The sequence below is a fragment of the Rattus rattus genome, chromosome 3 (assembly GCF_011064425.1).
Source record: "Rattus rattus isolate New Zealand chromosome 3, Rrattus_CSIRO_v1, whole genome shotgun sequence".
NCBI classification, from domain to species: Eukaryota; Metazoa; Chordata; class Mammalia; order Rodentia; family Muridae; genus Rattus; species Rattus rattus.
In genome coordinates, this window is record NC_046156.1 from 68,636,874 (window position 1) to 68,662,703 (window position 25,830).

General features: G+C 38.0%; 1 protein-coding gene across 5 annotated transcripts in view; it reads right to left on the reverse strand.

Moving 5' to 3' along the window:
- Positions 1–25,830, reverse strand: part of Fbxw7 (F-box and WD repeat domain containing 7) — a 184,084-nt gene that overhangs the window by 23,332 nt on the left and 134,922 nt on the right. For 4 of the 5 annotated variants that reach the window (XM_032898158.1, XM_032898156.1, XM_032898155.1 and 1 more), the window contains one exon: positions 1,710–1,792. In XM_032898158.1, coding sequence (XP_032754049.1) covers positions 1,710–1,792 — 83 coding nt within the window. Of the gene's footprint in view, positions 1–1,709; positions 1,793–4,036; positions 4,510–25,830 lie in introns of those variants that run through there. The other variant, XM_032898159.1, reaches the window with a different exon arrangement.

Consider the following 25,830-nt stretch of genomic DNA (forward strand, 5'->3'; position numbering starts at 1 on the left):
AATATTTATTTATGACAATTTCTAATATTCAACAAGTAAATCAATCTTTCCTTTATTCGAATTCAGCTTCTTTTTCTCCAAAATAAGACAAGCTGTGTTAATAGCTAAAATCTCTTAAGGAGGTGGGAGAATACAGAATGAGTTTCATCTTTATTACCTGTCAAAATCATTACTGAATATCAAACATATATGTTAGTGGTTGACAAAATTGTTTCAAAGACATGGAAATAAATATGTATTGTTTCTAATTCTGCTTTGTACGGTTCCTTGTTAAAAGCTGTTGCTACCTCGATATAAAAGCGACTAAAATTTTATGAGAATGTGTTCTGTACCAAAAATTCCACTCTAAAGTAACTGATCATATAATACTTTTGTTCTGGCATTGTCTTTAATATAAGACCAAAATAATGTGGACTGACTGAAATCTGTGCATTAAAAAAATTGCACTTACAGTTAGTTTAACATCAAGCTCGACTTTCTCATCTGAGAAATAAATTATCAAGGTTAGAAGGAAAATCAAAATGAAATGAACATTTTAGTTGTCTCTCTATCCCTCCACACCCTCTGGTGGAAGCGCCCAAGACAGTGAAACTGTCAGACAGCAGAGAGGAGGGAGAAGGGCTGTACGGAGAATGAGGCTCTCTTCAGCTCTTGCGTACCATCTCGCTGGAGTTTCCTGTATACAAAATTATCCTAAGCAATACGATTCCTTAATATTACACAGGAGCATTAAATAAATTTCTACAGTTGAATGAAATAAAAACTGTGTGTGTGTGTGTGTGTGTGTGTGTGTGTGTCTTGTGGGGGGGCAACAATCTGTAATATGTTTTAGAAAACCTTGTATCTAGGCAATGTTAGTTTTATTCTATTTCATAGAATAAAAATAACTAAATCAAAATGCTTTAAGGGAAAAAAGATCCTAAGCATAATGTCCTTGGAATTTCCACTGTTCACTCTGACCAGTGCTCAATAAAAGTGACAATTATACGAAACTCGGAGAGGGGACCACAGAGGTTCTTAAGATACTTTTGTCATTTAAATGTTGAAATACAGCATTTCAAGTGACATCCCAAGCCATTTTTAATTGGCTGGGAAATGAGATATTGTGCTTAAGTTAGCCTAATTAGCGTGAGAGTGGGCAAAGTTTTATACTGACGCAAAAATCCAAAAATGATGGAGTGAAGCAGGAAACAAGACTACGATTGTCTTCAGTTGTTATGGAAACTATTCTACAAGTGTAGAAATGTATGTGTTAAAACATAAAACCCATCATGCCAGTAAATGGGGATTTCTAACACATTCACTCCATGAAGTAAGATTTAGTTAGTATCTGGGAGATTTACCTCACTGCTAATAAATTTATCTTCGATTTGGTATATAAAAGTATCTACCCTAAAACAGCAGTTGCTATAGTAACTAGAGACATTCTTAACATTTAGATCTCATGGTTTACTGTTTAAAATTGTGACTTTGAAATCTTGTTTGAAGAGCTGCATGTGCCTCCCATCAGAGTGTTAGTAAGAAAGTCCACAGTGGACAGTGCCGGCTTCTGCTTGGGTTTAGACCGATGCCCTTCCCACATCTGTAACGTCAAGACACATTAGAACAACCAGCAACGCTGAACACAGCAGCACTGTTATTCTTCGAAAATAAATTCAAAGACATGTTCTCGGAGGACGTGCCCGCCTACCCCCTCTATTCAACATTACCTGGTATAATCTGAGACTTTGCATGGTTTCTTTCCCAAAGAAAAGGAACGGACCTCAGAGCCATGGTCCAACTTTCTTTTCATCTATAAAGTAAAACAGATAAAATAAAAAAAAAATTACTTGGTCCATTGTCAGACTTTGAGTTTGCATATTAATATTTAAAAACTGTTAAATTTTCGTGTGCCTACAATGATGATTATTGGTAGGTTAATCTGAAAATATATTACTCAGTTTTTTTCTATTTGCTTTACTCTTATGGACTGGAAAGGTAATGTTCCCTCAGTATTCTGCTGGGAAGAACAGTGTTTGGTGAGAAACTAATATTCATCGTGCCCTTAGAGTAGTACATATTTTTCATTTTTCAATTTAATAACAAGAAGAAATTTATAAGCACACATAGAAAAGAACCATATTTAGTATGTCTTCTTTACTAAGCTTCATTTTTCTTTAAAAATATTTTAAGATTAAAAATTAAAAATTTCACAATCAGAAATATTAATGACTAAATTTTAAACATTCATATCATTATACAAAGGAAGAGAGCAAAATAAGTTAATCTTGAATGGTGATTGAAATAAGGAAGAAAGCAATTAGCAAGGACAACATGGACAGTTAAAACGAGTAAGTCCCTAACAGCAGATAATCTGTATCTGCTGCAATACCGCTGAGGGAAAATCATCAACTGCTACATACAGAATACACAGCCCATACTCAGGACAAAATACTCTGGAAACAACGAAAAGACTTTAAGAGAATGAGTTATGACTAAGACATATGATATGTAAGGCACGTCCAACATGCACATCTTAAAGGTTTCTCACTATGCCATGTTGTGCTATCAATATGTTCAAAATTGCATTTATCAATGTCAATATTGAAATATTTATTTTTGTATTTTACTATCAATTAACGTAGGTCATCTGGGTATATGTTAATTTCAAAACTACAAAATAAAATCTGTTAAGGTTCAACTTTTCCTATTTTAACGGCTTCTCTTGGATTTGCGTGTACTCACTAGCTACTGTATTACTGCATGTTATATGGAGATAGCTATCTTCAATTTTAGAGTAAGCTGGAACCCCTATTTTGCAGTAGGCTCATTTTCCTACCTACTGCTTCACATAGGAACACATGGAAGGTAGAATATACACTGTAAGTACTAAAAAGCACCAGGAAGATTCAAACTCTGTGATGGGATAGCAAGGACTTGTTATCTTCATGAAGAAAGTCTCCCAGGCAACACTGGGTCATCTGTGGCTGCAAAGGTTCAAGAAGCTTATGCACAATTTATACTTCAGTTCGTGAAATATCTACTGGGGGGGGGGGTGGAATTGGCCTGCTTTCTTCCCTCTGGAAGTTCTATACTCACTTCATTTTAAAAAGACAATCTCCAAAATATATTATTTCTTTCTCTTTGTAAGTAATCTTATCAGAAAACAAACGATATAAAGCTGCAGTACATAGGGAGCCATGTGCTTCCACGTGTAGAACTCACAGACACAGACATGTACATATACATGAATGAATCCAGCAGGAAGGTCAGCCAGTACAGAACTTGGTAACTTTCACAGATGACTTTCACAGTCATATGAGAATCTCTGACACTCATATGAATTAAGTCAGTAATGCTACCTTTCAGAACTTCCCAGAACGCCTTGTAAATATGCCAGTACAAATGTCATCCAATTGCCACTAAAAGCAAACTTTATTTCCATCTAGAATCTTTCAATGAATAAAATATTTAAAACAAATATCAAGAAATTCACTGAAAAGGCTTTATGTTTAAATTATTTTATAAAACAAAGCATCTTCTGAATGACTTTTAAATACTGTAATGTTAACTGAAAATACTGAGTTTATAACCAAAAATTAATTGGACAATTTTTTAGATACCACAAGTAGTCCAATCTCCTCAAACATAGGCTGCACACATTTCAGTGACTACACTCCAAGAGTTAACTAATGAACATATATGTATGTCTGTGGTACAGGAGAACTGAACAGAAAGGTTCACGGAAAGCCAAGTGAGGCTGAGTATTTCCAGGTCAGCATTTAACGGAGCTACATTTCTGAAGTCTGAGATACGTTTTCAGTGAAAAATTCTCAGATGGAAATATACATTTTATTTTAAAGCCTCTCCCAGCTCACACCATCGCTGCATACTTGCTTACAACAGTCATGAAATAAAACAGAATACCAGACATCCACGCACCACCAGAATTAGAGGATACTGCAGCCATCTCTGATGAGACAGATTTTCCTTCCCAGGCAGACGCACACGCACACACACACAACCACACAGCACAGGAAGAAAACAGATTACTTACTTTGTAAAAAATCATTTTTAATGTGCCGTAGAAACCCATATTTTCTGTATTTTTCCCCTTCAGGGATTCTGTGCCCCCGTGTGTCCGGCTGCTTGGCAGTCTCTGACAATATAACCCCTTTTCAGGTAGGTATGTCACAGATTCTAACGTGGACATGCTCAGGCACGCCAGAAAAGGAAGATTAGGCAGCGGAACCGGCAGCAAAACTCCCCAGCACCAGCAGACGCAGCTCAGAACCAGAACGCTGCTCAGGACGCACACACGCATGCAGCTCCACTGAGGAGAACTCCGGAATAATGAGCGAGAACCCACAAGATTATTGGAGGAGACTATGCCCTGTCAAAGCCTTGACTGAACAGATTCCTCCCTCAGCAGCAGAGGGATCAGATTACATCTTCCCTTGAACACAGAATGGTGCAGTCCAGGGTTCAGCAATGCAGACTGCACATCAATTATATGGTGATCTGCTCCAGGGAGCCCGTAAGCACACAACGCACTGAACAGAGGGCGGACGTGGGCAGCAGAGACCGCCCCCACACCACAGCCCCTCTCCCCTTCCAAACTTTCAGGAGATTATTTTTGTGTTTTGTAAAAGCCACATTTTTGACAAGATTTAAACAGCAATCAGCATTACCACAAATAAGTCCTTCCAAAAAGAAACATTTTGGAAATGAAATGTATTTGGGTAACCCCCACCCCCAACAGAGGCAAAGCAGGCTACTTTCATTAACTGTCATCCTACTGGATAGACTTGGCAGAGGCTGGCTATTCTTCAAGTAGCTGGGGCAGTGTGATATGGGCAATTCCAAAGGGCAAAATTAAATATTCCTGGGGGAACTGACAGCAAAGTAAACCAGTTTGGAGCATAAAGGTTCTTTTACAGAAATTATGTAATAAAAGATGTATTTCACCTGCATGTCTCTTATATTAAGATTTAGGGAAAATATTTCTTATGCTTTACCATACATTCTTCTAAAATATAGTTTTCAGGATAACTGCCTGTGATTCTCAGGAACAAGGAGGGTTACCCTTAAAAATGAACCACTTCCACCTTATGTATGTTTGTCTAAACGCTACTTCTCCATGTGCTCCGTGCTCGCTCAGGAATCCCAACATTCGTCCACCCTGGGTCAACAGGAGGTAGTGGACTTTTATCTCAAAAATGACTGTGACATGCACATTGCTTAGCATTAAAAGGGGATTTTATATAATAATAAAGAAACTAACTTTGCCTAAAGGCAACCTTTCTCTTAGAATGAATATTGTACAAATTTAGGTATTCATCTTGCAGCTTGCTACAGAACTGCCCTTGGAGGTGGTGATAAGACAGACTCCTTGGATAAGAAAGCTATTATCAAGGGCCCGGTTAATTGACTCCTATCCTCCCTACTAATGGTCTTCATTACAAGTAAGCTATGTGCCTATAGTTATTCAGAGTACTTAGTCTCTTCAGAAAAAAGATCCCTACTATTTGAACAATATATTTTAATAGTTCTGCATGGTAATAGAATATTACATGAAATATCAATTTTTGAAATGTTTACCGTTATAAGCATGACATTCAATGCATACTGTTTACTTTCACATGTAAATTTTATGAATATGCACATCTTGGATTCTCTCCTAGAAATTATGTTCTGCTGTCTATTATCTTCTCAAACATTTACCTAGTTCTTACATCACCCCCCATCAGGTACCGTATGTACGTACATGCTCCACAAAAGTTATTTTTCCTAGCAATCAATTTGTCCTCTGCAAAGGGAAGTTCTTTTCAAATTAAAACTTCTTGCTTGGGGAGGGGGGGTCCAATATTTGGGAAAATATACAGACCCTTATTAAGTATGATTCATAATTTGGGAGGAAACCCCCAGCAAATATGGAGTTCTTGCTTGTTCCTGGCTCCTGAGGAGTATTAGCCAGTAGCTGGAATCTCTTGCAGAATGTGTATTGGGTAAGCTTAGTGAGGCTACGGGTAGAAATACCTTTATTCTATGTATTCAAAGGAATTCTCATGGTTACATGGCTGCTACTTATGGCCATAAAGTTACAAGAAAACTTGCTCATAAAACTTTATCAAGGGGTTGGGGGTTTAGCTCAGTGGTAGAGCGCTTGCCTAGCAAGCACAAGGCCCTGGGTTCGGTCTCCAGCTCCGAAAAAATAGAAAAAAAAAAAAAAAAAACTTTATCAAAAGGATACATCAGGAAGTCTATACCTTCATATTTCCTTCATCTATCAAGGTGATCACTTAGGAGTGGCTTCCATTAAGTTAGCCCTTTAAGTGAAAAATATATCTGGTTATAATTACTAATGATGACTCCCATTTACCAAGTATTTAAACAATTCTCCCAATACTTAATTTACAATGCTAATTTAACTGTGAAGAACTAGCCAAGCAAAACTAGTTAGCCAATTTTCTAATCAGATTTCTAAGTAACAAAGTAAAAATGAAAATTTCCCCAGCACTCTTTAAGTATGGTCAGTGGAAATCAGGCTGTATCTTCTTACTACCAGGCTCTACATATGAACCAAGCGACGCAAAGACCCACATCATCTGATTCCTGGCTGCCGTAGCTTATAGGTGGTCTCAAGCACAAATCATATTTAGGTGTTTTAGTAATATATTTTAAATACTTTTTTCTATCTATACTAGACCTGGATGGACAGAAATATGGGAACTTTAAATTAGCCTATGCTCTATGTAACTCTAAGCTTATTTTGTATTTTATGTCTTATGCTATAACATCAAGTAGTAAGTTCATCAAAATGATTAGCTGGTGGGTTTCTACTATAGCTAAGTAAATACTGATGTCCTTTATATAAAATGTTAGAATATCTCAACACAGTAAATAGGTTGTCATTACAATAAAATAAATTCTCATGTAATTCTGGTCAGGCAATAATTTCCCCATTCTTTAAAAACATTCCATGTACTAGCAATCTATAAGCATTATTTAATTAAAACCTCTTAGCAAGCTTTTGAGTTGGGTGTATACAAGTGGACACTGGCTCCTGAAGTAAGCAGCACAGGGTGTTTTGCCCCAGAGCCCAAGCCTCTGGGAGATAATGGCACAGAATGGTTACCCACAGCTGGTCTAAGCAGAGAACTCAGTCTGGGCAAATGGCTGGAACCACCTTGGTGGTTAAATACAGAAACAAACCCAGTCTTCTGATGGTGAAGTGTGCACATGAGGTCCCCACCTACCCTCCTTGCCGTTACCTTCAGGCTCCTGGCTTCTTTACAACACACAATTACTGCTCACGTCATTACTAGCCAACCAGTCTTGGATTCTTCTGCCACAACAACCTAACATTATCTTTGTACAACTTTCTCTCTGATAATTAGTCCCAGAAGGTTCATACCTCACTCAAGTTTATTTGTAGGATATCCAGAAAAACATTTATATAACGAAAAACAGTTTTAAACCACTGCCCACACAAGCAAGCAGAGGCAGCCATAAGCATAATTTGGTAATGCACGCATATGAATATTTAGAGTATGTGTGTCTTCCTATGTATTATACTTGGTATTTCAATGTTTATGGTAACATGGTTGGTTGGAGAGCATTGCTTTCTTAGTTACCTTGCTGACATTAAAAACACATGTCTATCTTATAACAGTAAGACGTGTTTGTATTTGTGTGTCAGTGATTGTGTAATCATGACAACTCTACTCTGGGAAGAAACGGGAAACCACCTACCACAGTTAGCTGTCTTGCCCTGAGCACAATTACATCAGAGACAGTTCACATTTTCACATCAAAGAAAAGAATGCCAAGCATGTGGAGGCTGCAGCAAACTTTTTGAAATTTTACTAACTCACAGTCATTAATGTTCAAAGATGTAAGTTCATATGGAAAGGCTCCCAACTAAAAGTGGCGAGTCAAGGAAGTGTTCTCCTGCAGGTTATCAGACCGGAAGGAGGGTGTGCAGCTCAGCATCCACTCACGTCCTGCTGCAGCGAGCAAGGGTTTGGTAGGCTATGTCCCACTCACAGAACTGGCCAGCTTTACAGTGTGTCAGGCACGGGATAGGATAAAATATAAGACTTTCTCTTTTTCTACTAAATGCATAGTAAAATAAGAAAGAACAAGGACACACATACACACACACACACACACACACACACACACAGAGGGGGGGGAGAGGGAGGGAGAGAGAGAGGAGAGGGAGAGAAGGGTAGGGATGGAGATGGGGAGGGACAGAGCTTTTAGAACCCATAATAAAATTAGTTCTAAAAAATATTGAACTCTAGTTTTCCAAAATACCCTCCAACTAAACATGAAACCAACATACAACCAACACTACCATATTAATGTATAACTACCCAACATTAAAACACAATACGCAATTTAAAATAAAACTGAAAAACACAAAAAGATTTTATAACATATGAAAATTGTATCCACAGTAAATCACACTGTAAATGAACATAAAGCTCAGACTTTAAATTTTTCATTTAACTAATTGAAACTGTTAAAGTAGCATTTTCTTTATTTTTTTTCTTCAAGTTCAAACTATCTAAAAATTCTCTTTACACAGATGCAGCCTCTGGTAATTTGACATGATCAATCACAACGTCAATGCAAATATTATAATACGCACATGTATGTGAATGTACAAAGATACAAAGGTTCACACATTCAGAACCTACACACAATAATGAAAGAGTTCCATTTGGCACAGTCACAGAAGAAAATAAAGAGAGAAGTTTTCTTTTCCTTTCCAGGATTTATATTTCTGTAGAACTGTCAGGGATTTGGTATGAGGTCAGCATATTTCACAGCACAGTCAACACATGTGCACCAGGCTAACGACAATCCTCGCAGGCTACCCTCAATTACCAACAAGGATTACATTTCTCCATCTCATGCTTCAGATCTAAAATATAATACCAGTGCCTTAAATGTATGTGTTACTAGTTGCTTCCCTTTGAAACTGCATTGTAAACTTACTCTTAAATTTTCAGTAAAGAAAATGTCATGAAAATAGAAAAGGTTGACTTTAGAAAAAACAAAATAGTAAATAATACACAGTAAAGATGAAATTAATTTTCCTTCAATGTAGGGCTTATAGCCCAATTTGCTCTCCTATTTTCTTCATCCACTTCTATATTTATTGGGGCTGGCTACAGAGTCCAAACATATTTGAAAAAAAGTTTTCATGTATGTGAAGTCTTGTGTGTGAATACCAATCTTGTATTCATTTACAAGGTGTTTAAATTTCTGGAGCTAATTTCTTAAATTAGCAATTAGTCATGACAAAGAGTTTGGGCATCTAAAAAAGCTAAAAGCTAAGAAATAAAAGTAGTATTTTACCTATTGAACCAACAAAAACTCTTGCAGAGCAGGAAGCCTGGAGTGGCCTGGAAGCCATCTAATCTAACCTTGCTGTGTGTGGGGACGAACGTGAGACACCAGTGTGCCCCCACATGGCACGTGAGTTCATAGCATTACTCAGAAACTTACATATCCTAGGAACTGTGAGGACTCTCTGAACGTCCAACAGGTAGTAAGTACCCTACAAATGGTGACTGCCATTAACCGGGGCCAACGGTTAGAACGGGGTGTCCTGACAGGATGTGGGATCTGTTGCCAGAGCTCAGTATCTCTTTTTAGTTCCCATTACATAGGTGGTGGGCCAAGCTGAGCTAAAAATCAGACATTGCCTTTTTTTAAAAAAAAAGGTGCTGTTTTCAGATAATAATGATGAAAACAAACTACAAGTTAGCTTCAATCAGCTCAGAGCACTGGTCACCACGGTCATTACGAGCATGCTTCTGTTGTGGTAGGAAATCTGAGGCAGGTGGCGATGCGGAAAGGACGGCAGACAGCCGAAAGAGCTAGGTTAAAACTCTTCCGTTAAGACAAATAATTAAGTAATCAGTGAAGAGATGATCACACACATAGATAGACCCCAATCTCTACAAAATGCCACTAATGCTACTAAGGACAAAAAAAAACATTATAATAAACTTCTTCCCCAAGAAAATAAAGGTTCCAGATGCTGGGGAGGAAATAGGTCCCCTCTCTGTGAACCAAAATGTGAAATTACAGCCATTACTAACCTTAAAACTAATAATGGGTGAGGTAAGACTTCCCATCACTGCTCTTAGAGGGCTCATTACAGGGGAACCACGCACTGCCCCATCGCCTGACTCATTACCTAATGTTGAGGTTACAGCACTCTTTGACTTATTAACCAATCTACCTTAAGTCATGGAAGGAGCCCACAAGCCTTTCTGTGCAAGGAGAACTTATAGAAATGTATAAGTAGGCATGAGGACTGCACTGGATTTTGTTTGTTTCATTTTAGTTGGAAACATTGTCTTTCTGTTTCAACATACAGTCATCCCCAAACGGATACATACACGCAAGTTGCACTCTTGAATCCTGAATACAGAGTAGTGGGAGAATGCTGCAGAGAAACTTCTCAACCATTATTAAATGCTGTACTCCTCAATACATCTCAGGGAGGCAGAGAGGGACATGACTCCACCATTTCCACTAACAGGACCCTTATTATTCATAAATGCATAGTTTATTTTGAAATTTTTCATCCTGTCCCACTGTCAGCCCTTAACCCCGTACCTCTCCCTTCTACACCCCTGAACTCGTTTCTTTCTAAAACACATACCTTACTACTGTTTATTATGGATCAAACTGGAGAAGGGCTACTTTGAAGTTCAATATTGGTCCCTTTAGGAAGAGGGAAGAAAAACCTAAATATAAAAATATTAAATGGTGGCAATCTAAATGGCTCTGTAAGCTTTCCCGTTTTCTCCTTACCTGTTAAAAAATAAACAAGCTTGATGCATTTTTGAGCACCCATTTGTGTATGCACGAGCAATGTACTTGGAAGTAATGTATATGTTCAGTAGGAGTAAGAAGAGAAACATACTAGGAAATGAACACAGGAAGTTCATATCAGCTCTAGGACACAGAGCATGGTGCTATGAGAACAGTTACAAGGATGGAGTAATTTGGAATGGTGCCACCTAGGAGACAACTTTTCAGCCAAAACGACAGGGTTGAGCCCAAGTTCAGGTTCACCAAGGATAGGACCAATTTGTCTAGGCTGAAGCAATGGTAAAAGGTCAAGGTCAGAACGTGAAGGATTTTGCAGACCACTATCAAGACTTTGAAAGTGCACTGTGAATCATTAAAAGGCTTCTAAAATGGAATGATTTAACACAATTTCCCTGTATAATGTCTGCCCGTATTCTTTATGTATTCTCAGCAATGTAAAGTTGAAGATCACTCTCGAAACAATCATTACGTTTAGAAATGAGAGACACAATAGGGTCTCTGCTATACAAGCACTGGCCTGAGATTGGATCACAACACCTACATAAAAGACAGGCAAAGTGGGACTGTGCCTATCTGTAACTCTGGGGTTAGGGAAAGAGGGTGAAGCCCGGAAGATGCCTGAGCTTGCTGCCCAGAGTGCTTAGCCAAATCAGCATTAGACTCAGTGAGAGGCTGTGCCTCAAAAACTAAGGTGGAGAGCTGCCCAACGTTGACTTCTGCCCTCCATTCACCGTCAGGCACATGTGCACATACCCACATGGAGAGACATGGTAAAAAGTATAAAAGTATTTGACTTGTTCTCAGCTGGTCCATATAATCACTCCTTCACTCTATCTTGATTTGCCACCCCCTGAAACCAGCTCTCAAATCGAGCATCTATTTCAAAGTCCACCAAACTTGGACCAAGAAGAGAACTGAAGAACAGGTAACCTACTCACCCCAACCCCCAAGTATTGTGTACCACTTGTAAAGCACCATTTGAGGTTTTACTAACTCACTTCTGTTCCACCATTACAGCCCTTACCTCACTGCTCTTCTGTTTTCTCCCTTCTCATCTGACTTCTATGTTTGATAATTTACTTTTTAAAAGAGCAACTGACTCATATCCAATGAGTATTACGGTATCTGCCAGTATTTGTTTTAGCAAATGTCTATTACAATAAAAGATGCACTTAGTTTCAGTTACTGGAGCTGAATGGACATTTCATCATGAACTATTCTGTGTGACCATTAAAGAACACAGAGTATAACTGCAGAACCTCCAAGTTAAAGGAGACCTTCACCAAAGCATGCTTACCCTGGCGTGGCCAACAAGTAGTCATCAGATCTCTCTGATTTGCTATGGTTGGCTGAACTGACTTTGACAATTGTATTTAGATGACAATATTTGGTGGGTAAATATAAAGTCAGATTCAAACAATGAACTTTTAGAAACAGGCATTTCTTTCCACCAACTCAGCAATTATCTAAATAACTTTAAAATAACAATACATAGGTTTATTCGATGTCCCCTCTTTTTTTTTTTTTTTTTTTTTTTTGACCTTAGCTGGCCTGTTAAGGAAATTTGAAACCCTAATCATGAATAATATGAATAATGCCTTGGAATATAAACTTACTTCACATAGTTAGAAACACTGAACACCTACTCTACATTGGTTGCAGGCTGATAAACAAAACACCACCAGCCTTTTGGGAATGTACCTCAGAGCAGTCTCTTAACGAACATTCTTACTTGCTCTTCCAAGTATTCAAGCATCTAATGTTCTGTCCAGTGAGCACGGAAGAACCCAGTGATCACCCCACTATGTTTAAAAAGAAAGAAAGGTGCTAAATACTCATATAAAAAGCACCAATTTACATTTAAAGCAGTTACTGGGTATATAATTTAACAAATTGCAAGAATTATGAGGAGCAAAATGTTTACAAAATCCCTTGCCTGCTCAGGAGATTCTAAAGACAATCTGAATATAAAAGCATATTGCTGGATATGGACAAGCCATTAGTAGAGTTACACATAATCTTTTGTTATAAAGTCATTTTGCTTATTCACTTTAAAAAATTAGTATGCTCTAAAGATATCTACCAATAAATCCTTGAGGACCCCAAATATCTAAAAACTAAATGTTGTCATATTTGATACCTAACTTCAAAGATTTTTTCTTCTGGAATGGTATCCAGTTTTCCACATGGAGGCGTAGAATGGAAGGGAAATGAGGGGCAGGTGCTGTGGACGAACTGAGACCTGCCTGGATCTGGACGAGAAGGATGGCTGGAACTTTTGAAAACTAAAATTTTAAAATTTTCACAAATTTAAGTTTGCAGGACAGTATGTGTGAATTTTAGAAGAAAAATAATCATATATATATGTATATATATACATATATTAGATGTAGTTAAAATTCAAACTTAAAACTATCAAAAAGATATTAAACTTCAATATAATCTTAAAATCATTTGTTTATGTATTTGTCAGGTCTTAAATAATTTCTTCTTCATGTTAAACCTTTCTTTTATTTCAAATTAAATGAAAACTTGATCATCAACACGATTATAACACCATTAGCAAAGATTAAATTAAATGTTTTTTCTAAAACATTTTCACTGTTTTTTGCAATTGCAATGAACAGATTTTGCCAGGCCAAGTTATATTTGCCTCCACTAATCTACTCATTTCAAAACCTTTATTTTGTGAAATCACTACATTGTTTATACACAGGTAGCACAGAAAAAGGTGATAACTGGGAATAATTTACATAGTAATCCTTTATCCCTAAACTCCACTGCAATATGATCAATTGCAGCCAAAAACATTCGAGTCATGTAATGGGTTCTTATGCTCTAAACATGAAGGAGAAGGTAGGAAACTAAGGAGAGATTAAGGTTTTTTTCCTTTTTAAACATCTACCACATTTGAGAGAGTACTGAGCCCAGGGTAGCAAAACTCTAGACACCTAGACGTTAAGCAAACCAAGACGCAAAGCTGGTCAGGGTGTAACAGTCTCCATTTTAGGAGACCTCCCCCAACACACAAAGAGGAGGAGATTGGTCAATAAAAGAAGACATAGGTGTAATTAATAAATAATATTCCTCAGCTCATAGGACAACACATAGTTAGGCATGTGATAATATTTCATTCTAAAACAATAAAGGGAGAACAGTCACTAGATGTTAATATGATTTCAGTGCCACAGTGGAAGAGGCTATCATGTATGTTCTTCTGAGTCTGAATAAGTAACTATTCAATCACAGATGCACTTTTAGGGAAATGATGCACACTGGGAAGAGAGCTCACCAAGCCTCTTCCAGCTGCTTTTATTCACTGGGTCATGAAAATTGTACAACAGCCTGATGAAGAAGGTGCTATGATGATAATCCCTATTTTATATGAGGGAAAAGGCCAAGGGTTCACTAATTTCCCCAGGGCCAGAAAAATATGGGAGTAGAACCAGATCTTGGCCTCCAATTATAGAATGAAATAGAGTTCTCTAAATTGAGGCAAGACATACTGGTAGTTCAGATATTCTAGGATGTTTTCTGATCTGTGTCAGCATGCGAAGGTGTCATATGTGAATGAAATCTGCACCAAAGTCAAGGCAGGCAAAGAGAAAAAAACTAGCTACCAGGTAGCTGAATGTGTTCCCTGACACACTGCATGTATGAATTTACCAAAGAAGCAAGACAAGGGTTGATACACAACTGCCAATGTCCCCTTGCTAAGAAGAACTTCCTTTATCCTTAGTATTACGTATATTAAGACTGGGTAGTCACTAGTGAGCCGAGGAAGAAAGTCTAAAATTGCTCATAGCACATTAAGTTTGCATCCTTTTTCTAATTCCTTTAAGAACTTTAAAAAACCTAAAATGTTATTTATTTTCCGTGTGTGTGTGTGTGCTCCTGTGTGTGTGCACCTGCTCATTTCTATGTGCACCATGTGCATGTATGCATCTGTGGATGCCACAAGAAGGTGTCGGATCCACTAATGTTGGTTACAGGTGGTTGTAAGCCACCAGATGAGGCTGCTAAAAACTGGATCCAGGCTCTCTGCAAGAGCAGCAGGTGCTCTTGCCTACTGTCCCCAGCCCTTTGAAGAACTTATGTCCTACCTCATTCCTTCATAGTCCTAGACTTTATTCTCTAGGGAAATACTGAAGGGATAGTTGAGACCAGGACACACAGAAGATCTCCAGTGAAATACCCTTTCAAGGAAGCTACAAGGCTTTTCATCCTTACTAAAATGATCTGAAGCCCAAGAGCAACTGACAGAAGTGACAAACCCTACTATTGAACCAAAGAAAATAGCTTGAAGTGCTATTCATCAACACCATTCAGTCTAAATACTCTTGGAGATTGTAACTCATCTGATACTAAATATTTTCAGTTTCAGATACAATCTAACAATATCAGACTTAGAAGTAGCACACACAGATTCACAGGACTTCCTCATGGCCTCACAAAGGACATTAAGTATAAGCACAGGAGATAATGTGGCCATCTCTTTGTGTTTGTTTCCCTCCTCCCCTGCACCTACCCACCTCCAAGGTTTCACTGTGCGGCCTAAGTTGGCCTGGAGCATGCTATGTCCTTCAGGCTGGCTTGGAACTCATGATCTCTCTCTCTCTCTCTCTCTCAGTACTAAACATCATCACACCTAGCTCTGGCCCTAGATTTATCACATAAATCCTTTTTCTAGGGGCAAACCATATTTAATAGATGTCAATTTGATCCAGGCAAACATCATTTGTTAGTAATGTGTCTCTGTAAGTTAAACCAATGTTATTATCCTGCCTGTCTCTACCTCTATTCTGCTAGGCTGCATAATTTTTATCAATAGACTTATATGGCTATTTTAATTTCCAACAAACATTCTCATTCATTCAGTGTGTATTCATTTTATTGCCTACTCTGTATTAGATAATTAAATATTGGCTTTCATTGCTTGAGATTATACTGTTGGCAGGTGAGAAAGACAATAATAAAGCAGGAAGAGAGAGAGAGAGAGAGAGAGAGAGAGAGAGAGAGAGAGAGAGAGAGAGAGAGAGAGAGAAAGGAGGAAAGGAAGGAAAAAAGGAAGGAAAAGAAAGAAAGGGGGCCTAAAACTACTACACTGCATGCTGCATGAAGAAAGCGTATGTTAAGGTTCCATCTAGTCCAGGGGTTCAGAGACAGCTATTGGCTGAACTCAGCTGGATCAAGGGTCAGGGGACAGTCATAAGAACAAGGGCAGAAAAAATAAGCAAGAACTACATCATGCAAAACTTTGTAAAGAATTTTTATTTTAACATAAAGCAAAGAAAAGTTAATATTGGATTTCAGTAAAGCAGGATGTAATCAGATAACCTTTCCTGAAAAATGATTCTGAATGCAAGGTTGAGGGAAGGTGAAGAGACTGGAAGAGGATATGGGCAGGCCCCAAGAAGGATGTGTTACTGGACAAGCAAGAAGCAATGGCGGCTTGGACTAGCTGGGTAGTAACAAGTACACAGGGATTAACAGTTGAGGTGTCTGGACACAAAACTGATAGGACACACTGGTGGCAGATGACAGAAACAAGTATCAAGGAAGGCTAGAAGACAAACGACATAACAAGGATTGTTTTGTCTGCTGTTTGATTGTTTCTGCTTTCTAGGAGACAGGAGAGGAGGAGCACGGACGATTCCCAGATATCCTACAAGGAAGTACTATGTACCAACTGGCTCTGAAACTCAGGTCTGCACTGAAGAGGAACTGTTAAGTCATCTGTACAGAGCGCACTTCTCCCCGGTCCAAAGCTGTCACCCACAGTGAAGCTGGAACCTAGGCAGTGTGACACATTACTGATCCATCCGTACTCCCAATGAGAATGGGAGCTGCACTGGCAGCAGTGACCACAGCTGATGCTTGCATTATCTTAGCTCTTCCCAAACTTCTGGTACAAATGGCCCATCAACAAAAATACTGACAAGAGGCTACTGGCATTGTAACATATATTCTACCAAATAAATACAGACCTACAGAAAGAATTTTAAGTGTTGGCTATTTAATGTATTCTAATATATGTTATTTATAATTTTATCTTTCATCTATTTTCTCACTAGAGAATAGTTATGTGTCTCAGAAATACAAATTGATATGTGATGAGATTCAGTGGGGTGGCTGGAAACTTTAAAAAGCCAACTGAATACAAACCTTCGCTATAAACAGAACATACTCTAACAGCGTTTATAGGGAAGAAGTATAACTGTTAAACAGTGTTTAACAGTGTAACATTTCCTGAAATCTCATACAGACTTACTTATTTATTTACAGGCACTAGCAGAATTTTGTGCCTCTACTAATCAAAGACATAAAATAAAATAGAAGCATGAAAGTTTATAAGCAAATATGTTGTGACCACAAACCTTGAGATTAGTTATCTATATTTTATATGTAATGTGCGTTTACATTATTTAATCTCCATTAACAAAGTAAGAGTTCTATGTGCATTAAAATTAAAGGGGACACTGCATATTCTCCATACGACTGCACAGCTGCATTCTGCTTTAGCCGTTCTTGTCAATCATGTTCCACTGAAAAATGATATATAAAAATCTGCAGTTAATTAAAAGGGACAAAAGGAGTAAGAAGCCACCGAAAAACTTTTGTTGTTACTTTTCTTCAGTCTCAGTTCACTGTCCTAGCCAGCCTGGTATTCACTATGCAGCAGAGAGCAGCATCAAACCGCTTCGGCCTCCCAAGTCCTGATGTTACAGCTGTGTGCTCCCTCATCTGGCTTTAAAAAGTAAGTACTGGCAGTTATTTCAATTCGACCTCTTACATTTCTAAGGGTATGAAAAATTAAGCACAGATTTTTTTAACAAAAGACACACCCTGTTCATACACACCGTTTCTGTCTAACTTTATGTGTCACGCACTTCAACTTAATCTTCCGAACACTCAATAGCAGACCCACGGATTTCTAATTCTTCTGCCGTTTGGTCTAACTGTTTAACATTATATAGCAAAACTGAATGCTACTATATTTTTCAAAGCATATGCTTTTGTATATAGCTTGAAATTTTTAATAAATTTAAAATTATGACAGCACAAACTAGTAAGAGACACTAACTGGTAGGATCAATGCTTCTTAGATCATGTTAGTGAAAGATAAAATACACTAAAATGAAGAAAAACTCATCAGATGCTTCTGGGAGTTGCTGCTTACCATTCATCACATGCTTATTAATTAGAACTCTCAAAAGGTCTGCTCTGCACAAAGCTGAGAACCCCGAAAGCTCTAAATTCATGACCATGACCTTGGACTTTCTCAGAATGATTTTTAACACACTCTGTCATTAGTAAAACCTGCTCAAACACTGCCCCATCTGCCAGCACCCCATCTGCAAAAGAGCTTCTTATTCTTGTAGCCAGTACAACTTCTGCCTGCTTCCCCCTCGTCTGCACACCAGCTGTATGGTAATGTGTGAGCAGCTGAGAAATACTGCATGATAACAAAGCTAATGTGAAACAGCAGAACAACACTTCCCTCCGGGAAGCAGTTGCAGCAGGAACACGGCTGATAAGCTATTAAACAGAGCGTAGACTAGAATAATGCTTAGGCTTCATCTGTAGGGCTTCATACATGTAAGTATGTGTAGGGCTTCATACATGTACGCATGCTAAAGCATGGCTCCTATACGACTAAAATATAAAAGAATGAGAAAACCACAGTATAGCAAAGAAAGGCCTAACTGTTTACATTCGCTGACATATGAGGCTGAGTTCTGCCAATGCTTTAGTCTCTCCCTACCCAGTAACGAGCACCGCTTTGATCAGACCATTTTCAAAGATGCCAGCAAGTGTGTTCCACTTCTTAATTACTGAATTTGAGGGGCTGAAGAAAGAGAAAGAGTTTCAGAATTTAAAATCATAAATGGAAGGGACTGACAGGAGACAGTGACGGAAACGACAGAACACATGAACCAATAAACTGTCTTCAATTCTTACTTAGCACTTGTAAAAATTCTACTTAATGGGTTCCGAGCCAACACACTTAACTCTAAACATGTGGGAATCTGCAAACAAAATACAAAGATGTCACCTATCACTCTCATTGATATAGACATAATGGGGTTAATTTTTACACAGGGTAGTCACACTGAATGAATCTACATAATGCGAGTGGACCCAAGCCACATCAACTTTCTATAGGCAATCATTACCAGTCATTCAGCAAACTAGAAAACAACTGACTATTCAAAATGGATGCTGTGCATTTCTTTCACAATTTAAAAATATTCAAAACAACAAATCTAGAAATAATAAAAATTATTAACATATCAGAAGTAAAAGTAAGATATATTGCTATTGAGAACTGACCCCACTCTTTAGCCACATAGGCTTGAGGACAGTGAGCTCTCGTTACAGAGCCACACTTCCTATGGACTCTTTTGTTTGGCCATACAGCAACCCTACGAGGAGGAGGAGGAGGAGGAGGAGGTACTACTCTGTCCATTCACTAGGCTGACTTACTAAGGCTCACTCAGTAAAGGAAAGGGTAAGAACGAGCTCACACCCAGGTTTGGACAGCGCCATCATCCACACACTTCCTCTCTCTGCAGTTCTGGCATGAGCCAACACTGAAGCCTGACTTTGTTTTGTTCACTGTTGATTCTCAGTGTGTCAAGTGGTTCTCAGTTCACAGGAAGCATTGAACAACGAAGTAATAGATGGAAAACAACTGCTCAGCTCTCTCTTAGTGAGAGTCAAGAAAAAAACCTACAAAAATCTGTTACAAAGTTTGTAATAATCTCATTACTTTAATATTGAAAAATAGTTAATATCAATTAAAGAATCTTAAAGTAAGACAATATATTAATCTGTTTTGTTTGCTTGACAAGTTGACAAAAAAAATTCCCTCACATTCTTAAAAGTTCTTCTAAAGCAGTTAAAAGCAAACTGCACTGATTTTAGTAGTTTGCAAATTTTCATGAATTAGTTACATTTTGTTGTCTAACTACAGGTGAATTTACTCTTTTAATTAACAACATATTCCTTGACTTCAAATATAAATTAAGGCTGAGTTTCTGTAAAACAAGAGTTTTGCATAATCCATATAAGAACCTGATTTGGACTTCATAAAGCAGGTGCAACCGTGCATTTAACAGTGAGATATATTGTTATCATCTGTCCAAGAACAAGCCTGGAACTGCAACAGCTTAAAATCCTCAAATTCAGACAAGATTTACAAAAACGGTGCAATGCTGCCCCTACATGTTCACTGTAGTAGCAACAGTGACGTTTTAAATCTAAACCGCTAAAGACTTCTGTGCATGGCTGAAAAGCTGTAGGCTTAAACTGCTCACCAGTGAACTATTTTTATGAACCACCCACGCACAAAAATGTAAATAAGCACAGGAATAACAAATTTCAATTTCCACATTCAAGACCAGTAAGGAGGAAATTTAAGGTAACAGAGTGTCATTCAACATTTCTATTTTTTTTTTTCTTCTCAAAACAGAACCCAATGTCATCATACAAAGATATCACAACCTGAAACACACGTGCTAACTGCCCACGTACTTTTAGGATTAGTATTTAACCTGTTCTGCCCTGGGTTTCTTTAGGCTTACATTGATTTATCTCAGATAGGTGATTGTTATTACATTTCAAAAACTCCTAGATTATTTCTATCTTTACTTAACTGGTTGGTGTGTTAGAGACAGTTAACTTCTGTAACTTTTCGCAGTCAGTCAGAGGGAGAGCAGAGAACTCAATTTGACCCAGGAATAATTCAGAAGCAAACCACTGGGATGTGACTAATAGAACATTAAAGACTCTCAAACAAAAGTCTTGTTATAAAAACATGTTATAAAAAGGGAATCATGTATATTCTTTAAGAGAATTCAAACTGTATTTTCTGTACTAGGATTTCTGAGAACAAACAGATTATATATTTTACTAAGGGCTACAACAATTCAAAGTGTGTTTATCCATGTACGTGTGTATACTTATAAAGGAACTTTAACATAAATTATCACCAACTAATTTTAAAATAGAAGTGTATGATATAAGAGGGCTAGGAGATGGCTCCTCAGCGAAGGGTAATGTACTGGGCCTGCAGAGGACCTGAGTTTGTGTCTAAGCACTCAGGATTAGGTAGCTCACAACACCCTGTAACTCCAGTTCTAGGCGATCCAATACGTCTGGCCTCTGTGGAGCCCTGCATACACGTACGTACACACACACACACACACACACACACACACACACACACACACACACACACACACACACACACACTTTAAGTGCATAATAAATCATTAAAAGTAAAAATAAAAGTGTCTGCTGACACACTGTATTTTGGCATCCTGTAACTATAATGATTATCTTGCTTGTTTAATACCTATTTGATGAATAAAATCATGTGCCTATGGTTTTGTTTCTGTTTGAGATGGGGTCCCACTATGCAGCCCAGGTTGAATTGAGCTCATACATCTTCCAGTCTTAGTCTTCCTGTGCTGGCATTATAGGTATGTGCACAGTACCCAGCTTGTTCTTCGAGTTTTCTGACATGACTATAGAACGATAACAGGAGATACGTCTCTCAAGAGACAGAAAGGCCATCGGTGGTCTCCTTACAGGAAGCCACTCTGTCTTATCCATCTACAATACTAGCAAAATGCACAGAGAACAGACATAATCTGTAATGGAAGGTTAAACTTAATTTAGCTTTGCTCTATTTTAATGTGCACAGACCTTCAAATGTGGTTGGGGTTCTTTCCCATCATTTAATGTATCCATCTGCCGTATCTTAATCACTGATGAAAATATTTAAACTGCAAACTGTCATTATATTACACTGACTTATCTGTAACGGGGTAATAGAATTTAGGTGTTTATCCATGCAATGCATGCTTTAAATTCATATATACAGAGAGATTTAAGAGATTTAAACAGTCCTGAAACCTCCAAGTGTCTTCAATCTTTATATATAAATGGTAGCTATGAATGCTACATCTCAACAGACTTGGTTCTCTAACTTTGAAGACAGCTGCATTCATATGTGTGCATTTTGAACTTTAGAAAGGTAATGCAGCACATAAACTACATATTAAAAACTCTACAACATTAAATTATTTTTGCAGCAAAATAATCACTTAGAGAAGTATTGAAGGAGGCCATCATGCATCAACTTTAAGTCCTTTAAGTCTTAGTTTATAGGACTTGATAGATTTCTGGTATGCGGGCAAGAGATGGTGCAGATTTATTTCAAACAAGAACTGCCAGGAACTTACTTCCAGGTTTATTTTTAGAGTATTTTTAATTTGCTGCTCACTCTGCAAGTCTCGACGTTCGACTCATTTCTTAAAATGCAAGTTAGAGGTGTGAGTACCCTGCCCGTTGGTATTAAGGCTCCTTATGGTCTGTACAGCCTGTTATGGGTAAGAAGACAGGGATCGGTGTTCCCTCAGTGTGGCTGTAGACTTGTACATGTGCTCATTTAATTTGCTTTATGCTTAGATTTAACAAAGGAAGCAAACTCCAATACCAGTAAGACCTGATAACAAAATGTCCAGAAAGCACTGTTGTAATTACATACTGAGATCATCGTATGTGAAGAATGTAAGGATGACACAGTTTATGGCGCGGTCCATTCAAAGTTCTCATTCTGTTCCATGTACTCTGTGTTTGGGTGTGCATTAGTACTAATATCACAGCAAAGACAAGATCTAAGTGGTACTAGCAGTAGTCCAATGAAAATTCTGTCTACTGTGATTAGGTTGACTAACATACTAGTCCTGCAGCCTGACTACCTCACCCAGAAGTAATTACTTATCTCCTAGTTGTAAGACAAGTTCTTAAACCCTCGATGCTTCAGACCTCTCATACATGTAAGGAGGAATAATATAACTCAACCTACTTCATGAGGTTAGCTTACGTACTATATGAGGGTTTTTTTTTTTTTTAAGAAATACTTAAAAGTAGTGTCTCATCTGCGTATCTGCATACCAAATTAGACACTTTCATTACCTTACCTTGTCATCAAAACACCAGCATCTGTAAGAGTATTTATCTGTGGGCTCCTTAAACTAGAATCTAAGCTCCGGAAGATCAAAGAATTCTCTCTAGTCCTGTTTAATCCAAAGGTTAGAGAAAAGCTCAACTTGGTTTTGGGTATTCTGTGTTTACCGGCACAATGCATGTGGCTATGGGCAGCAGCAGAATTAACATAAAGAAACAAGGAGTAAACACAAGCCACAGTTCACAGCCCCTACCATCCTCAGGTCAGCGGTCTGAAAACAAAGCTATCGGAAGTCTTGACTGTTGGGGGCCCCTCTTTGTATAGCAGCCTACTTAGGCATCTCCCCTTTTGCATTACAAAGGTTTTAAGTTTTACAGCAGAGGGAAGATGCTTAAAAGGTTGTAGGGTTTTGTTTGTTTATTTGTTTTAAATTTTTGCATAGCCCTGTATAGGAGCTTCTATTTATAGCCAGAGCGTTGCATATTAGAGACTACAGTTTCCCAGGAAACCTGTGATTTCTACTCTATATGATCATGTGTGTACAAAGTGCTCAGGAAGGAAAAGACTGGCAGGACTTTAAACTGCATGGTGCTATATGGTAAGCAACGCTCCTACCACAATACTGATCTCCTTCGTCTTCCAAGTAATAGGCTTTTTCTCTTTTAGCCTTTTCTTGACATTTTCAAGCCCCCATGCCTCCTAAACGACTACACTGCGTATTTGTTTTGCCTTCACTTTCAAAATTGGTAAGTAGTAATTACTTTTAAAATTAAGTGTCAAACTGTATCTGAGTTTGGTTAAATTTAGAAAATGAAATATTCAAAATCACAGCTGCATATTCATTTTAAAACACAGTAAACAAAAACATGCCATGCTAAGGGTACAAAAACTCCTAGAAGAAATTTCCAACTTTCAACAAACCAGTTATGCAAATATGTATACTAGTTTTCTCCTACGTATCACTTGCAGCATAAAAAGTGCTGGAGTCAGCTGTGATCTAAGAGTTGACAGCCTAACTGAAGCCACCAAGTGCTTCTACAAAGTGTCACACGGCACCACTGAACAGCCCAAACCAGGCCAAGGGCAACGGTAGAACATGTACACTAGGGTGTGACAGTGAGGACCACTAGGGCAGAAAGAAGCACGGCGCCTGGAGGAAGGTGAGCCAGCCAGGCAGACTCCACTGTGAGGTCTTGGAAGAACATGGAGACAGAGATCCACAGGTAACACAAAGGGGTTGATGTGTGTTAAAATGTTACGCCTGCTAAAGAGATACTCATGTATGTTTATACATTCAGCTGAAGGTTCTGGAAACAGACACTGAATTGTGGTTGGCAACCAAGGCATCTTAAACAAGAAGACTTGCTCAAACTGTGATCAAAAGTTAATCCTGGCAAGAATGGAACTCAACAGAGAGGGGGAAGAAGGGTAAGCCTAGAAAGTGTCTAATGGGCAAAGCTATGACAGATGTGACCTGAGTAACACTGGTAAGAAACAGGCAAGTGTCTCTGGCAGCTGCTGCTGCTAGCATGAGAAGGCCTCTCTAGTGGAGATTATTAATAGCAGTACACTTTGGGAGAGGCCGCCATTAATACTGTAAAAATATCTCACTAAAATCCAGGAGTGTAAGAGTATAATGTGACATAAAAACCAAGACATCCATGAGAAGACCAGCAATGATCAGACAATGTTGAATCAGAAATACATTCTTAAAGTCACACATGTGGACAATCTATTTGAACAAGGACACAGAAACACAGCTACAGGAGGAGTAGAAAATCCACACAGTTGGACACAATACAAATGACGAGTCTCTGGCGAAGGTCCTTTTCCACAATGATCTCTACGAACAAATAATTTGGGATTTATTTTCATGTCCTCTTCATGGAGTATGATGATATGTACTTAATGGAAACATGGGAACACACATCACCTAAACAATGTCCATAAATGTTTACGTAAGAATAAACAGGCTTGGGATTATCTGTATATTTTATAGTAAGGTTGAGCCCTGTGGTATTTTAAAATTGGTACAATTTTCTGGAAAACGACTCACTACTATCCACTAAGAACAGAATAAAGTTAATTCTTTACCAAGTAATTCTACATCCTTAAATCTGTGCATAGTAAGATTAAAACATTTTTATATACACATAGTCAAAGCATGTCACTATTCAAATTAACACTCGTAAAAGAATCATGGCACATTCATGTGGCAGATTAGACACTTGCCAGCACTCACGGTCTCAGACACACAGGCATACATTAAGAATGGGTCTAACTGCCAATTTTACATTAAAAAATTAAATATTTAAAATTACTGTTTTGGTTGTTTCTGAGCAGGAGAATTACTGACAATTTAGGAGATTGTAAAGAAAATCTCTTATTTTGCATATAATAAGCACGCTCTATTTTTGAGATGTAAGTTATTAATGGAAAATAAAATTTACTACCTAAGCTATTCAATTCAGATAATTTGGGGGAGATATTACATTTCTAATTTCAGAATGGTAATAATTTATACTTTTGCTTTTACCAAGAAAGGCCCTCACGATTGTGGTATAGTTTTTAGTAACACGAAAAATCTCTATACATATGAAGATTTTACTACACAGGGGATCATTAAAGACATTCTTCCTAAAAACAAAAAATAAACAAACAGAAGCCCAATACATTTTCTTAATAATTATGACAGACCTTTTCTGAAAAATTAGCTGGCTGGTCTAAAGTCTACTAAAAGAACAAGATTAAAATTACATACGGCCTAGACTAACTGGTCTACACATACAAAACAACCCATCAGCTTATGTCTGAAAGAATGCTAACCATTAGAATATGGCTTTGTCTCTATTAATGGCACAATAATTAAGAAAAAATCCAAACCCTAAACAATGCTGCTGAAGTGGTGCTGTGTCACTTTGTCCTTGTCCAAAGCACTGACTGAGGCCGTGGACAGGAAGGACAGGGCGCCAGCGCGAGGGAGACCTGTCTCAATGGCTGCCAGCTGA